We start from the raw sequence: 16,110 nt of genomic DNA, 5'->3' as shown, positions 1-16,110 counted from the left end.
CCGAAGAGCATGGAGCCCACTAATAGGCCCGCCAGAATGGCATTCCCCAATTCCCGCAAAAATCAGAATTCTTTTTCTTTGTTTATTACACTGATAATTGAAAAATCTCTTATAACTTTTTATCTTAAAAGAATCAACCATATTAAATTAATCCCAATTAACCTCATTCACTATCTCTGGGATGATTAATCCGGCCTCACAGAATCTTTCCACTGACCACCAGAGTAAATCAGGAAGCGCATGTCGCAGCGGCCAACTCAGACGCTCAGCATCTTTTGATTACGTTCCCTATTTGAAAGAAAATTCCTACAAATAGATTGTAACTGAGGATCGAATCGTAGATGTCTAAGTGACGACTTGAATGTCCTACTGCGGCACTATTGCCCCGGGACAATCAACCATATTTCTCACATGGCAAAGTTCTTTTGCATGATAATAAATTGAATCTCAACCGTTCATAAAATATCGGGACACCTGATTTTAAAAAAAAAAAACACCTTGAGCCCTATAAATAGAGGACCTCCTTCCTCTCCCAACACACACCAGCCATTCCCTGCCTTCTTGATCTTGCAAGAGCAGATCGATGGCGAGGCCCTCCGACCCGCTCGTCCTCGGCCGGGTGATCGGAGAAGTCATCGATCCATTCATCCCCACCGTGAGGATGGCCGTGACCTACAACTCCCACAATCTGATCTGCAATGGCCAGGAGTTCTTCCCATCTGCCGTCGTCGCGAAGCCCAGGGTGGAGGTCCAAGGAGGCGAATTGAGATCCTTCTTCACGCTGGTAATAATTCTACACACATATATCTTCCTCTTCGATGGTTCCTCGATCGATGATGTTCTTCCTAATTACTCGACAGGTGATGACAGACCCTGACGTGCCGGGGCCAAGCGATCCATACTTGAGAGAGCACGTCCACTGGTATATAATTAGTTAATCCGATTAATTAAGAGACATGCACGCGATTGTTTGACGGATTCATGCATGGTGCAATGTGTGCAGGATTGTCACTGACATTCCCGGCACGACGGATGCTTCTTTCGGTGGGCTTCAACTCCCCTGCTCTCCTCGTGCTCCGCTCCAACTGAGCAAAACAGATTAGAAATCCCTAATCTTTTATTTTTTTTTTAATGTTTTCCGTTGTTGTTGTTTGTTCGATTGGAGGTAGCAGGAAACGAGGTGGTGAGGTACGAGAGCCCTCGGCCGAGCATCGGGATCCACCGCTTCGTCTTCGTGCTGTTCCAGCAGAGGCGGCGGCAGTCGGTGGCGGCGACGCCGGAGGCGCGGGACCGCTTCAGCACGCGGTCGTTCGCGGAGGGGAACGACCTCGGGCTCCCGGTGGCGGCCGTCTACTTCAACGCGCAGCGGGAGACGGCGGCGCGGCGGCCGTCTACTTCGACGCGCAGCGGGAGACGGCGGTGCGGCGGCGAGCCATGCCGTTAATAAACAATGCTACTTTAAACAAAAAAAAGCAGCGAGGAACCGATGGGCGCTGCTGGTTAGCTTTAGTGGTGCGATGTGTCGAGCGTTGGCTGTCTTTGGGCGTGGTCGGCAACGCGGTCGTGGCACGGTCACTTTACGTGTCGACGAGGTAGGCGAAGCCATGGACGCCCACCTGCTGGTTGGTTCCGGATTTGAATAAATTGTGGGCCGACGTTGTCTGATTTGACTCCTTTCCTGCTCCCTCACAAGTCCGACTGTATACTCCGTTTCTCAGTCGCTAAAATTTTATCCATTTATAACGTCATAACTCACTCACCATCGAGAAGCAAGTGACCAATATTAAGAGCAAAAATCATAATGACGTCGATCGTCAAATAAGTATTCTTTTTTATATAAAAAAAAGATAAATCCTTACAAATACAAGAGCGGCCAATCCAGATGCCCATCATTTTTTAATTACGTTTTCTATTTGAAAGAAAATTCTTACAAATACACCGTAGTTGGAGATGCCCAGCACCGTTGCACCATTGCCCCGGGACAGATATTCTTTTTTATAAAAAGTATTAAATTGATGTTTCATAGATGTTTACTTATAAATTTGATTATATTAGAGCTCGTCAAGATGTACTTGGTGCTACGATCATTGGAGGAAGAGTATCTAACCCAAAAAATGCTCCAGAATCTTTTCGATTGCTCGTTCAAGAACTACGATCTTTAGTTATAGAACTGAATCATTTCCTTGTATCTGAGAAGAACTTCCAGATTAATAGGAAGGAAGCTTGATCTGAATGAATCAGAATTTCTATTCTATGATTGACCGGTATAAACATCAACAACTTCGAATTTGCCTAGTTACTCCTCAACAAATAAAGGCTTGGGCTAGTAAAATCTTACCTAATAGAGAGATAGTTGGAAAGGTGACAAAGCCCTATACGTTTCATTATAAGACCAATAAATCGGAAAAAGATGGATTGTTTTGTGAAAGAATCTCTGGACCCATAAAAAGTAGAATTTTTGTTTGTGGAGACTTGCAAAGAGGGCAAGGGTTCGAATCCTACAGTTTCTCGATTTATCTCTTCGTAAATGGTCAGAAGGCCCACTATGTGGGGTCGCTAAGGTGGGTAGATTAATTTATGCTATTTTATTATTGATCTTTACAATACACACACGGCCAAGGGTTCGATTGGTTGCAATTTGGCGTTGCCATCGTCAGTATTCCCTTTCCCTTTCCCTTTCCCGACCAACCTCTGATGCACCTTTAGCTACGGGGGACGGCGACAAGCTAAGGCGGTCGTGAACGGCAATCGCTGGCGGCCTAGATCTTGCGGAGTTTGTCGGCCTTCACGAGTGGGTTGGCGCGCGCGATCGAGTCGCGGCCGGCCGCCTTGTAGTCGAAGAAGCACGAGTGGCGCTCCGGGTAGCGATGCTCCCCGCAGAAGGTTTCGCCGCAGCGGCACCGGAACCCCATCAGGCCCACCTTCTTCCGGCACGAGAGGCACCGACTCGGCCGCCTGGCCGTGTCCGCCGATGGTCCGGTCGCTGTTCCCGAGGGCCCACGACCGTCGGGAAGAGAAGAGGCCGCGGAGGGAGAGGACGAGGAGAAGGCCGGCGCGGAAGCCGACGGAGGAGGGGAGAGGGACCGCTCCACCGCGACCTTGGCGGAGGCGGCGTTATCCTCCTTGAGGCGGAGGTCGCGGTAGCACTTGGAGCACAGGTCCAGAGTCGCTGGGCTTCCGAAGCAGCCGCAGTTGTTGGCGCATAGCCGGTGCCCTTCCTGGAACCGCTGCTCCTCCGCCATCGGTAAATCTGCCCCCAAATCAAACAGAAATTTCAGCAAATCCGCCATGAAGTTAAATCGAAATCAAACAAAAGCCCATCGATCGGAAAAACAAAAATCGATATGAATGAAAAGAAACCAACCTTCGGAAACTCGGTAGACGTCGACGAGAAGGAAACGAGAGGGCCACGGCGTGCTTCCGCTTCGTGCAATCTGGCACAAATAAATAGCGAGAGGAACGGAAATCGCCAGCGAAGATGAAGCATAATTTCAACCGAACCACCGTTCTTTCTCGGTGGCGGACGGACGTGGTAAACGGAAAGCGGCGTCTGGTGCCATGTCGCCATCACTGATGGAATATGGACACGGTGGCGGCCGGCGAGGGCCATCTTGTAATTCTCTGCAAGTCGAGGGGCGATGATCACGGAACTATCTAATTAATTAATTAAAACAATTTACTTACCTTTTTAGCGGCAGCTGCGTCTGACACGTGTTACCTATGTGGACGCGTCGTCTCTTCCACGAATCTTTTGCGTGTACGGTAGCTTCCAGAATTATAAATTATAAGTTGAAAACGCATCTGAATAATTCATTATGTCATATTCGCATTAATTAATTAATTATTAATAAAAATTATAGAGCATTTTTAGTCAGGTTGGTTATTTTTTAAATATAATTAACCAATAAAATCTAAACTACTAAATTGTTAGATGGGCCGATTGGGCTCTTCGACCTTTAGGGCCCAAATAAGGAGCCATGTTTATTTTTCAAACAACAGATTTGTCCAGTTGTAGAACCATCGAAATATGAATGGTATCTTAATCATACAAAGAATATTCTACATAATTTTCATAAAAATATAAGGGGAAAAAAAACTAAGCTCCTAAGCGACCAGGTTCTTGTTATGTCGTGTCATTTTTTTTTTGATATTCTTGTGATGATTACAATTATAATTATATTTTTGTATAAATTGATAAGTTTTTGAACAGTATGTGGTATAATTTATCTGAATTAATTAATTAATATTTTAAAATCGATCTCATTCAGGACGCCGAAAGTCACGTGACAAATCAAACGGAGAGGGGACTGGGCAAATCGTTGGGCCCCACCGCGGGTCGGTCATGTGATTGGGTTTCCCTAGTGGGGCCCGCGTTAGGAGCAGGAAAGCTTTTAAGGAGAGATTCAAAGGATGATGCCTTTTTAGTCGCCAAATGATCACGTATTGGACGATAACCTTCGGCCCCACCAACTGATCTGATAGATAAACGGGGTTTGAATGATGACGCTCACATCCGTCAGCGTCACGAAGGCATCAAAACTACAAAACGGAACTCATCGCGGATGTCGTCACACGCAAGCGGGCCCCACCAGCCTATCGCTGTCGTGTCGTAACAATAGTGGAGGGTAGGTGAACAGGTATGATGATTAGGGGGCGTCGAGCCCATGCGGGACCCAGGAATCGATCGCGGCCGTGCCGCAAGAGTGACGTTACGGTATGTGAACGGGTCATATGAATTGGGGAATTGGGTCGCGAGTCGCGGTGTACGTCGTGTGAACTTCGAGGAGTCCTTGCAGCGTCAGCCACGTGTGTCGTCGTTCGCTACCCCATCCTCCCTTAAAGGCAGGCGGTGCGGGCGGCTCCGATAACGTAGAAAGCAATAACAGATTTGACAGAGGAGGGCTTCACGGCCGCCTCCTCCGCCTCTACCTCCTCCTCCTCCTCCTCCTCCTCGATTCCTTCCATTAGATTCGACGAGGCTTTACCTGATCTGTTGGTGAAGGAGAGGAATCGGGCGATGGAGAACTTCGATCAGGAGATTGGATCTTTGGAGAACGGCGAGGACCATACCGCATTTGCTGCGCCGATCAAGGTCATCATCGACACGGATCCCGGAATAGGTATCGCCATTTTTTTCTCCTCCAGTTAGCGTTGGCTTTCTGAGAAATCTGTCGCCGGTTGGTTCTTTTCTCATGTTTTTCGAGCCTTATCCTTGCTTCGTTTTGTAAAATGAATGGGAAGGAACGATTTGAATTGCGCTCTGGTTTAGTCTGGAAATGCATTTTGTTTTGGTTGGAGAGATGGATTCATCCTTCTCTTTTGAAGAACAGAAGAAATCGAGCATATTCATATCCGCGATAGTTTTAAATAAATTACTTTGGTGACTGCCCCATCAATGCTCGATAGCTTTGACGTTACCTTCTATGCGTGACTTAGAAGATATTGTTGAATTGCCATGTCTTTCTCGCCTAAAACTGCACGGTCTGTACCAAAATAAACAATTGTTTATGTGTTAAAAAAACGAGACTTTACATAGTTTTTTAAAGAAAATTTACGATGCTTGCACAGAGAGTTGGTTGTTGAATGTTTAATTCCTCGTTAACAAATCTTGATGCTTGTTCGCATCTCCTGGATCGTATTTGAGATGATGAATTTCGCATTAATAGTGGGCCTTATTGCGTGTTCAAGTTGCACTGTGATGTTGGAATCACGCTTTACAAATGTGGATAATTCGTGGAGGATGACTAGTCTTTTGACGGTCTTACATTGCGTGCGCCTTAAACAGCCGTTAGTGTTGACTTACCCCAAGTTCTCAAGCATTGTGAATGCACAAGTCCTCTGAAAGTACAGGATTTATGGCAAATAAACTAACATAGAAACTAGAATTTATTCTATAATTTGTGGAATGACTATTATAGCGCTAGTGCTATATCTAGTCATAGTCACATTATCTTATCCCTGATTGTTCAGACCAACGGGAGAACATTAAGTCAGAGTACTGAGTGAAGGTGTTAATCAATTTATTGCATATCACAATTAGTCCACTGAATCACGAGTCCTATCATTAAACTAGCAACCAGTAGATAAGATATATCATATTGATTTTTCTCGGTCAACTTGTTGCTACTATTTAATTTAAGCTTTCGTTGGTTAAGAATAAATACTACATCACATCCATTCATATTTCAGATTTGTTTAAAACTGTATTTTAGCTCAAAGGGATGCCAATAAAATATACCGATTCCAATTTAAATAAAATTGCTAGAGTAAATAAACCGGTCCATGGCCTGAAATATTATTTTATTGTCATAGGGCTAAAATACTTATATGGTGCTATTTCTATTTTACCAATTCCTGCCACAATTCTACCTGAATGTAATGAGACTAGATTATGATAAAGCCTGGAAGGAAGGTGCTCATCCTATTGTTGTATTCATTCACAACTTATACCATGACTATTATTTTAGTGGTTCTTTGTTCTTTCGCAAGATGGTCCATCCAGTCACGCAATCCCATGAGAGTGTAGATTGAGGCATATGGATTTAACTCAACATAGTGTCAAGTTTCAAAAGACCACTTGATGAGGCACATCAATCTTGCTTATGCTGATCAGTCTCAAAGTCATCTCATTCTTTGTTCAAATTCTCCGTTTCAATTATACTATTTTAACTATACTGTGTGAACGCATCTTAATTGAAATGAAAAATTCACTAAGAATGTGCTGTATAGCTGTGTGTGTTTACCCATCCACTTTGATTGCAGATGATAGCATGACCATATTAATGGCGTTTCAAAAATCAGAGATTGAAGTTTTAGGTTTGACAACAATTTTTGGAAACGTGAGCACTGAAGATGCTACTCGCAACGCCTTACTTTTGGTACTTTACTACACTCCATATTAGATAACCCTGTTTTGTTCAATCAGTAGTTGGGTTCCTAATTTGATTATTAGGATATTTCACTACTGTGATCTCTTCGCATGTATCTTATAATTTCTACTGTTGAAAAGGATAGTGTGAGATTGCTGGACATCCAGAGGTTCCAGTAGCTGAAGGAAGTCACGAACCTTTAAAGGTAGCTTTTTGCTATTGTCCAATGTGCCATATCAGCTTTGTCTATTTTAGTTTCCTAACAAGCTTCAATTTCTGATTACACATGACAGGCCACTAGTGCATTTTTGAAAAGGCTGATCTGTTCGTTATGTATAGCTAGTTCATTGTTGAAATTCATCAACCTATATGTTTCCTTTTTATCTTACAAGATTTGTCCCCTTCCATCTGTTGTGGTCACTTGTGAATCCTAAATACATGTATAGAATAATTCTGTGTATCCGTGCATATATGATATATCATTGAGGAACCATGCATATATGATATCACTGAGAAACTGAGATAAGGGTTCCTTCCTATTGAGACCCAATGTAGGTTGCTACCATGTTAATCACAGTAGTGAAATATTTCCAGATTCTCTTTTCATTAATTAGTTTCCAAGGTTTTTTTTGGCAAGTTATATGCAGTTATAACTTACAAGCCATAAGCATGACCATGTACATGCTGCTTCCAAACCAATTATAAGAGGTTTTTAGTCATATATTTATTGTCAAACTTATACATTGAGATGCAAACCCCATTTATGTCGTGTGCCTTAATTTCATTTTTCATAAATTTCTCTACTGTAAGTGCATTGATTTTTATTTTATTTCATGTTTGGAACCATTCAAATGTTGAAAATACAGCTAAATGCAGAAAAACCTAGAGCCAATAGGGATCATACCAGCAAAGTGCAACGCCTAAGTCACCATTTACACAAGATTCAAAATCCCAAGTGCAACAGGGATCACACCAGCAAAGTGCAACCCCTAAGTGTTTTCATAATCAAAATTTATCATTATTGCCTCCTCATTAATCTTGCACCATTTAAGAGCTTACAAGGCATACATAAAATAGTTGACACAATTTTGTCCCTTCACAAAAATAGATTGATGTTGTTCCACCAAGTAATGAAAAATGTCTTGTAGCTGAATACCTTCAAAATTATCTTTACAATATGGTGCTCCAGAGTCTAGTGCAATCTGTCAAAAGTCCAAAGTCTATTGGGAATGAATGATATGAAAAAGTGACTAAAACTATTGAATCATAAGTTTCCATTGTGAAATTGCCGAACCAAGTTTAGTAAATCTTGTTTGACAACATCCCAAATGAACAAGAACTCAGGGTTAAAGCCATCCGTCTTGATTCTTTACCTTACCTAAACGATGTATGGAATGCAGAATTTCAGCCTCTGTAAATGGCACAAGACCTCAAATAGCCTGCTAAAAATACCATATAGGTAAGGGCATAGCCAACACTTGAATAAGTTTGTTTTGCTAGTAACTCTTCAAAAATGACTTTTAAAGGAATGTAATAATTCCTTTTCATCATAGCCAACCCTTGAACAAACATCCCTTCAACTGCTTTGACATTGAACAAATATTTCAATTTGCTTTGACATGGAACCCACAGGAACATCAACTATCCTTTCGAATAGCCAGAACATAAAAAGGAATGAGGATTCATGAAGAACTAAAACCCTCCAAATTAATAGCGCGCTGCTATTGAGGAACTAGGTCCCTTGATTCTGGAGGAATGAAGATGACTCTAGCTAATAGCCTTCTTAAAATACCATATAGGTACATAGCCAACCCTTGAATAAGTTTGGTTTGCTAGTAACTCTTCAAAAATGACTTTTAAAGGCATGTGATGAATTACCCTCTCATCATAGCCAACCCTTGAACAAACATCCCTCCAATTGCTTTGACATTGAACACTCATTTCAATTTGCTTTGACATTGAACCCACAGGAACATCAACTATCCTTTCGAATAGCCAGAACATAAAAAGGAATGAGGACTCATGAAGAACTAAAACCCTCTGAATGGCCTTTCAAATTAATAGCACGCTGCTATTGAGGAACTAGGTCCCTTGATTCTAGAGGAATGAAGATGACTTGAGTGCTCCTTCAGATTGGGTATGAGCACCTCAATTAAGAGCTACCTGGATCCATTGAAGATGGCAAAGAACCGCACACATCCTGAGCCCAATTCAAGTATATTTGAATCCAATACCAAAGGGTTAATAGAACCCCAAAAAACACCTATATCAGAGCAATCCTGATCCAACCAGGCTATAATGGTGCCCTAAGTTCCAATCATGGTACAGTGGGGCCAACTGTAATGACTAGAACCACTACTTGAACTGAACATGTTGCAGGGCTGACCAGCACCAGGGAATACTCACCAACTCCTAATCGCGGGCATATGAGCAGTTGTCTCTGGGTAAAAGACTCATACAACTACTCACTCAAAGAATCAACCCCATTATAAATGAAAGAAGCCACTGGAGGCACAATTATGCCACCCGGCATCGAAGAGTCATGCCTCCCTATAATGTTCGTGGTTGAACCTGAGCTCTTCCAATATCATAGTTGTTGGTTGGTTTCTTATCATGTTTTCTTCCAAACGTAATAACACATTGGTAATGCAGCAATTCTATGCTTAACTTATAACAAATGTTCAATCTTTCTTTCTTCATCATTGTTATTATGGTTTGATTCTATGTTGTGTGATTAATCCTTATTTAGCAGAGCTAATTCTATTGTTTCTTCTGTAGGGAGGAAAGCCACGTGTGGCTGATTTTGTTCATGGATCTGATGGGCTTGGCAATATATTTCTTCCACCACCTGCTGGGAAAAAGATAGAGAAAAGTGCATCTGAGTTTTTGGTAGATAAGGTTTCTCAGTATCCTGATGAAATATCTATTCTTGCATTGGGCCCTTTAACAAATTTGGCATTGGTAAGTCTTTGATGATTAAAATGTACAAATAGGTTTTCTATGACCAATGAGTTAATAACAGTAGAATGCTTCGATTTCAAATATGATGACGAACTAAGTTCTTTTTCCTTCATAAACTGTCAAAACAGTATGGTATGTTTCAATTACCTAACTGGTTCAAGTTTGCATATGCAGGCCATAAAAAGAGATTCTTCCTTTGCGAGCAAGGTAAAGAAGATAGTTATTCTTGGTGGGGCTTTCTTTGCTGCTGGAAACGTCAACCCTGCTGCTGAAGCAAATGTAAACAATTATATACAACTACTTTCACTTGTTATTTAGTTTTTTTTTTTCTTGTTTCATATTTTGTTGCTGATAATCTAACTTTGCACTGTAGCTTGCAAAACTACTGTGAGTCAAGCATAATAAATTAATTTGCAAACTCACACTTGTTTTTAAATTTTTTATCAAATGGGTTCTACATTCACCCTTCATTTATATTTTTTTCACTCATATGTTGATGCCATATGTAAATCTTTCACACGTCCTCTTCTAATATCCTTTTCCCTATGCAACTATTAGTAGAATTTTCTTCTTCAAGCCCATAAATTCTCAAGCTCTGATGCCTATGTATCATACATTTAGTCTACATTTTTGCATTATGCAATCTTTTTGCATCCAGATTCATTCGATCCAAATATTCTTTGCACCTAGATTCTGTTCTGCTTGAAACTTTGAATCGAACACCTATGTAATCACCTCAAGCGCACACTTATGCTGAAAGAATTTTCATTCTCTCCAATTTAATGGTTTCTATCTCAGATGAGCTGGTAAATTTTCTTAATTAGGTTAGATCAGTTCTTTAGATACTTGGTTGCTCAGGTGTTTTGATATATCTTTTTATTTGTTCCCACAAAAAATCACTGTCAGAATCCACTGTCCAACTCTGCCCGACATTGTAGTGCATTACATATTGAATCTCTCTTCTTTCTCCAAATCTTGATAAATGATGCAAGTGCTTTGATAATGCCTGAGCCTGGTAAATGCTTTATCTTTCCAATTTTGAGCACTGATCTTGCAGATATTTGGAGATCCAGAAGCAGCTGATGTTGTCTTTACTTGTGGAGCAGACATAACAGTTGTTGGAATAAACATCACTACTCAAGTCAAATTTTCAGGTAACCAAGCTTTCTCTCTTTTCTCAGTTCAACAAATTAATTAATTCCGCATTCATGAACTTGCATTGAGAAACTTCACTCTGCCACTTCAGACGCAGACCTCACCAAGATAAGAAACTCCAATGGCAAGCATTCACATATTTTATGTGAGATGTGCAAGTTTTACAGAGACTGGCATGTTGAATCTGATGGCGTTTACGGTAAAACTAGGCACTTTGCCTGGTGGCATTTCTTATCTAGATGCCAACTTTCTTATATCGATGTCCGTATGCAGGTATTTTCCTACACGACCCAGTGAGCTTTACTGCTCTAGTTCGTCCAGATCTCTTCACATATAAGAAGGGAGTCGTGAGGGTTGAGACACTGGGCATCTGTGCAGGTCATACACTGATGGACCAAGGATTGAAAAAGTAGGTCATACTACCTTTTTAAGATTGATCACAAATCATACTCAGCTGTCTGTTTTTCCCCCCTCTAAACTATGTTTATTTTTAGGTGGAATGCAAGCAATCCTTGGACAGGTTATTCACCTGTATCAATTGCTTGGACAGTCGATGTGCCTCGGGTTCTCTCTTTCATCAAGGAGTTGCTCATGAAACCATGAGACAATGGGCCAAGATATTAGAAAATCTATCACAGGAATATGATAGTTCTAAAAACCCACTGCCACGTCTGGTCCTGTAATAAAAGCATAGAGTAGGAGGCATTTTGGGGGACCATTCATTGTAATATGTGACTCAACTTTGAATCACAAGGTACTCACTCATTGATTTACGTGGTTTGGCTCTCAGTTGGCGAAATCCTGAGTTTCAAAATGTTTTTAATTTCCTTCCCATCTAAAAACAAAGAGAGACATGCATCTTCCATCCATGTTAGTGGTGTCTTAAAGTTCCAATGTTAGTTAATCTTTCTTGTTTTCTTACAAAAATAAAAAAAAAAAATCAGTGATTTTTAATGTTGATTAATTAAAGGATCCATATTCTCATGTCCCTGCAAAAAGAAGATTCCAAAAAATCTTAATTTAAATTTTTTTTTATGAACAATGCTAAAAGGACTAATGAATAAGACAAGCTCAGATGCTCAGCAGGCTGTTCCCGTGTTTGGATCGATGACACAAAATTAACACCGTCAACGTCGCCAGGCTAGTGGAGAAGATTTTATTAAATATTTGACCGAAGTGGCTGCTCCAAATGTGCCATCATTTGGCTATGAAAACAACTTTGTCATAAAGGACGAAATAATGGCAATGATGAAATCTAACGCCAGAATATTGTACCACTCTGAAAGCCATGTACCTCTATGAGGTTCTTTTCGATAAATAAATTATTAATATCATTTTGTTTTTTTCTTGCAATCTTTGTAAAAAAATAAATTTTTTTTTGCAGTTATTAAAAGATGATAGAGAGAGGGCGGGGCTATGATGTTCAATCATGCTCACGTCTTGTGGGAAAAAAAACAGTCTACAAATATTCCAGGGGAAAAAATGCTTTTAATTAATAGCATTACTTTCACACGAAGAAATGATCTACAGCATTTCAAAGGTTAATTAATTCCTCAACTTTTTTTCCTAATCGAATATATATATATATATATATATATATATATATGATCTTTTCTTTTATTTGTATACGGAATGAATTGAAAATACTATTTTCAAAAATTGACCTATAGGAAATTCATCTCTAATGAAATTAAAATCTTAATCCTTCTAATTATACCTTTGAATATTTTATTACTACAACACAACACATCCAAAAAGTGCATGTATAGCAGAGGTAGTCCCCGAGACTTGCTACAGTGGATGTTGATCTACAGAGGTAGATTTGCAAGATGTATAGCAGAGGTAAAAAACAGCAATATTATCAAGTATTCAAATTTTATTTGAATGATTTCGTCGTGTAAATCAAATATAATGATGTGCAATTGTATATATATAAAATTGATTAGCAAAGAAAGGGATAGGGTGGCTTGGAGCATTCTGCAAGCTTATTGTCATGGCTTACGCGAGTACAGTAACACGATGGGAACGTGATGGGAGATGCCACTCAACTAAGAATTTTTCTTTTCTTTCCTTTTTTATATATTGAAAAGACAAATAAGATAGGAAGATGATTTCTACATTAGTATCACAAGTATTCTCACCTTCAAAATTTAGTATGGTGGTAAGAGACCGAATACATTCTTAAATAATCAGAATTCAATTTTTATATAAGATATAACACATCTACGACCATTGAACTACTAATGATGTTAAATTATCATGTCAGAAATCAACATGCTTTCTGAATTTACTCAATAGACAGAATATAGGATCAGACCGTTCATCTTGAAACTAATCAACTTGTAAAAATTATATACTGGATTATAAAAAAATTATATCACAAGTATTCTCTCACTATATATATATAAACACTCATAAATTAAATCCATAAAAATTGGATAAATCAACATCCACAACTATTCTCTTAACAATAGTGAATATATATATATATATATATATATATATATATAATCTCACTTTTAATATTATCTAACAATTAAGGACGATGTATCTCTAGCTAGTTCTTTCCACATGTAGATATATAACTAAAAGATTATTTGTTATTTATTTTTTAATTTTTTTATTCTACCCTATATATTAAATTCATCATCATCGCATCTATTTAATGAATTTTTTTATACCTCTTGTAGGTGTGGTGTAATATAGTCAGAAGAATAATAAAAATTTTAAAATTAAATTTAAAATTTAAATGAAATAAATATTTAAAAATCAGCTTCTAATAATAATAATAATAATTTTATTTAAAAAAAATCCCAACATATATCTTTGTTGGGACAAGGAAATCTTTCTTAGGGTTCCAGCCATCCATTTCCCCTAAAGATGAACTGGAGTTATTACAAAAATCAGTATATATGGTGCCAATTTAACTTTAATATTTGATCGATTTGGTACTGGTTTTATATTCCGTCACCTCTGTAATCATCATCCTCCTCCTCTCCATTCTAAGCCTTCGAAAGAAGACAAGAAAACGGGTGCCTTCTGTCTTCTCATAATTCAAATCATGGAGACTCGATTCCAGAAGGTTTTAATTGGCGATGAGACATGAGGATTTTGGAATCTGCAGATGTTTCCCAAGATCATGATGGCGGTGCAGGATAAAACGGAAGAGAATCAAAACACATGCATCATGCGTTTCAAGGACAACTCGAAAAGGTTTCAGATGCTCATACTGTTCTGCACATTAAGCCTCGTTGGAAAAGACACTCCATGATAATGAACATTACAGTATGCAGGTAAAGAGTTTAAGTGAAAATTTTAATTTGAATAGTTGCTGAAAATGTCAAGGTTAATAATATATATTCCTGCAGCATTCTTGTAAATTAATATTACAAAGAGAGAATAATTAATGTGATTATTTTTTTTTTCAGTCACTTGTGTAATCTTACATCATCCATGACATTGGAACAGCAGGAATTGACAATCATTTATATAATAGCTAGTGTCTTAAGACAATGTATTAATTAAGTATTTACTAATCATTTTATTCATTTGCACTGTTTCTTACATAAAATAGTATAATAGTAAGACAAATATAATGCATTAAGTTAATATGTCACGAATCAATCTGATGTGTCTCGCAATCTCCATTGAACATATATATTTGGACGGGTCTATTAGTGCTGATCGAAGACGTACGTGATCAGGCAGCGAGGTAAGCCAGCGGAAGTTCACGACTTGGGAACTGCTCAGTTTGGGAACACCCCCTTGTGGGACATCTCCGAAAAGATTCCATAATTTGGTATGTTCGTGGCTTGAGAAATTTGCGACTTGGGAAGTGCACGGCTTGTACTAAACATGCCCCTCAAGAACATCCTGAAGAAACACAGCAGTTAGATTGCTCAAGTGAAAAAGTTACAATCTATCCACTCGAGTAAAAACTCATTCAAGTATCTTGTCAGATAAACCCCCAAGCCCCTCTTTTAATAAATTGACTATGCAGGAGCATCCGGGCTTGAGAACGCCCTCAACACATTATCCACGCCGCAAGAACACCTCCGTTCGGGGATATCTCCCATGGGCTCCGATCTCTTCACTTAATTTACTTAATTATTGAGGGTGACACTAACAAGTGAGTACACATCAAATCTGATACGGTGAGGCGAGGTTAGTCGTGAATCTAAAATTGTCAATTTGAATTGGAGTCGTCAGGTTAACTCACCCTGCCAAATAATCTAAACAGATTGGGTTGGAATTTTATCAACTCATTTGAAGGTGAATTTAGGTGGGCCGACCTACCTAGTTTTGCGACCCATGTGGGTCGGCCGTGGTGAGCTTGGATTGACTCGCGAGTTTAGAAAATTTATTTTTAAAAAATAAAATTAAATTAAAGTATATATTTCAATAGAGTAATGGGCTTCACCTGTTTAAATCGCAATCCAAGTTTAAAAATTTCAACTCAATCCATTTAAACTGTAATTCGAAATTAATTTTTTTTTTTTTTACAAGCTCATGGATTGACCTGTCTAACCCACAACTCGTCTTAGATTAGGTTGGGTTGGAGATTTTCCAATTTGCCAAATTGGTGAGGTGGTCTACCCTGCCATATGATCGATTTCTGGTGGATTGGCCCGCTCCACTATAGGTTGGTTCGTTTAATAGTTATACGTGAATCCTCACTTGTACATGTCGAGAATGTCAAATGTTATCTTGAACAGGAGCTAACAACAACTTTGCCTCTGCCCACACTTAAGGTTGACTTCTGCTCTATAACTGGAGCATGGGGCCATCAACGCGGAGATTGACCTCAACCTTATTTAGGGAAGAGGGAGCTCTTTGAGAAAAAGAGATCGCCAATTCGGCAAACTGACAATTGTAATTAAGTTGTCTAGAGTTGAGGCAGAGGGTTAACCTGATCAACTGTTGTTCTTCTCCTTCCTTTGTCTTAGCCAAAGTCCCTTTCTAGTGAAAGACATTCTTTCCTTCAGCTCAAGCTCCTCTCCAATAGAACACACTATCTCTTCTTTCCTTCAGCTCAAGCTCCTCTCCAATAGAACACACTATCTCTTTGAGCCCTGTGCTGACTTAACCATTAGAGATGTCATGCCGACAATGTCGACCCTCCGCT

At 39.5% G+C, this 16,110-nt stretch overlaps 3 protein-coding genes across 5 annotated transcripts; 2 read left to right on the top strand and 1 right to left on the bottom strand.

Annotated features, from left to right (window-relative positions):
- The first annotated feature begins 557 nt into the window (after window positions 1-557).
- Window positions 558-1,748, top strand: LOC141814293 (CEN-like protein 2). 2 transcript variants are annotated; one of them, XM_074702229.1, is made up of 4 exons: window positions 558-784; window positions 861-922; window positions 1,004-1,044; window positions 1,166-1,748. In XM_074702229.1, exons 1-4 carry the CDS (start codon window positions 584-586, stop codon window positions 1,594-1,596), a joined length of 735 nt encoding a protein of 244 aa, XP_074558330.1. In that variant the 5' UTR covers window positions 558-583; the 3' UTR covers window positions 1,597-1,748. The 2 variants fall into 2 exon arrangements, with proteins under 2 accessions (XP_074558330.1, XP_074558331.1); XM_074702230.1 differs by having other exon boundaries at window positions 1,173-1,528.
- Window positions 1,749-2,304: 556 nt separating this feature from the next.
- Window positions 2,305-3,568, bottom strand: LOC141814961 (zinc finger A20 and AN1 domain-containing stress-associated protein 5-like). 2 transcript variants are annotated; one of them, XM_074702922.1, is made up of 2 exons: window positions 3,361-3,568; window positions 2,305-3,250 (listed from the first exon to the last, which is right to left on the bottom strand). In XM_074702922.1, exons 1-2 carry the CDS (start codon window positions 3,566-3,568, stop codon window positions 2,760-2,762), a joined length of 699 nt encoding a protein of 232 aa, XP_074559023.1. In that variant the 3' UTR covers window positions 2,305-2,759. The 2 variants fall into 2 exon arrangements, with proteins under 2 accessions (XP_074559023.1, XP_074559022.1); XM_074702921.1 differs by having other exon boundaries at window positions 2,314-3,250; window positions 3,365-3,483.
- Window positions 3,569-4,887: 1,319 nt separating this feature from the next.
- On the top strand, window positions 4,888-11,758 carry LOC141814292 (putative uridine nucleosidase 1). Its single transcript, XM_074702228.1, has 9 exons — window positions 4,888-5,120; window positions 6,763-6,878; window positions 7,015-7,074; window positions 9,648-9,830; window positions 10,005-10,109; window positions 10,888-10,984; window positions 11,077-11,184; window positions 11,259-11,394; window positions 11,480-11,758. Exons 1-9 carry the CDS (start codon window positions 5,018-5,020, stop codon window positions 11,586-11,588), a joined length of 1,017 nt encoding a protein of 338 aa, XP_074558329.1. The 5' UTR covers window positions 4,888-5,017; the 3' UTR covers window positions 11,589-11,758.
- Window positions 11,759-16,110: the final 4,352 nt, after the last annotated feature.

The sequence above is a fragment of the Curcuma longa genome, chromosome 21 (genome assembly GCF_044706935.1).
Source record: "Curcuma longa cultivar G26 ecotype Majalengka, Jawa Barat chromosome 21, ITB_CL_G26_1.1, whole genome shotgun sequence".
Taxonomy (NCBI): domain Eukaryota; kingdom Viridiplantae; phylum Streptophyta; class Magnoliopsida; order Zingiberales; family Zingiberaceae; genus Curcuma; species Curcuma longa.
The sequence above is the reverse complement of the archived record's forward strand: the minus strand, read 5'-3'. Positions and strand labels throughout refer to the sequence as shown.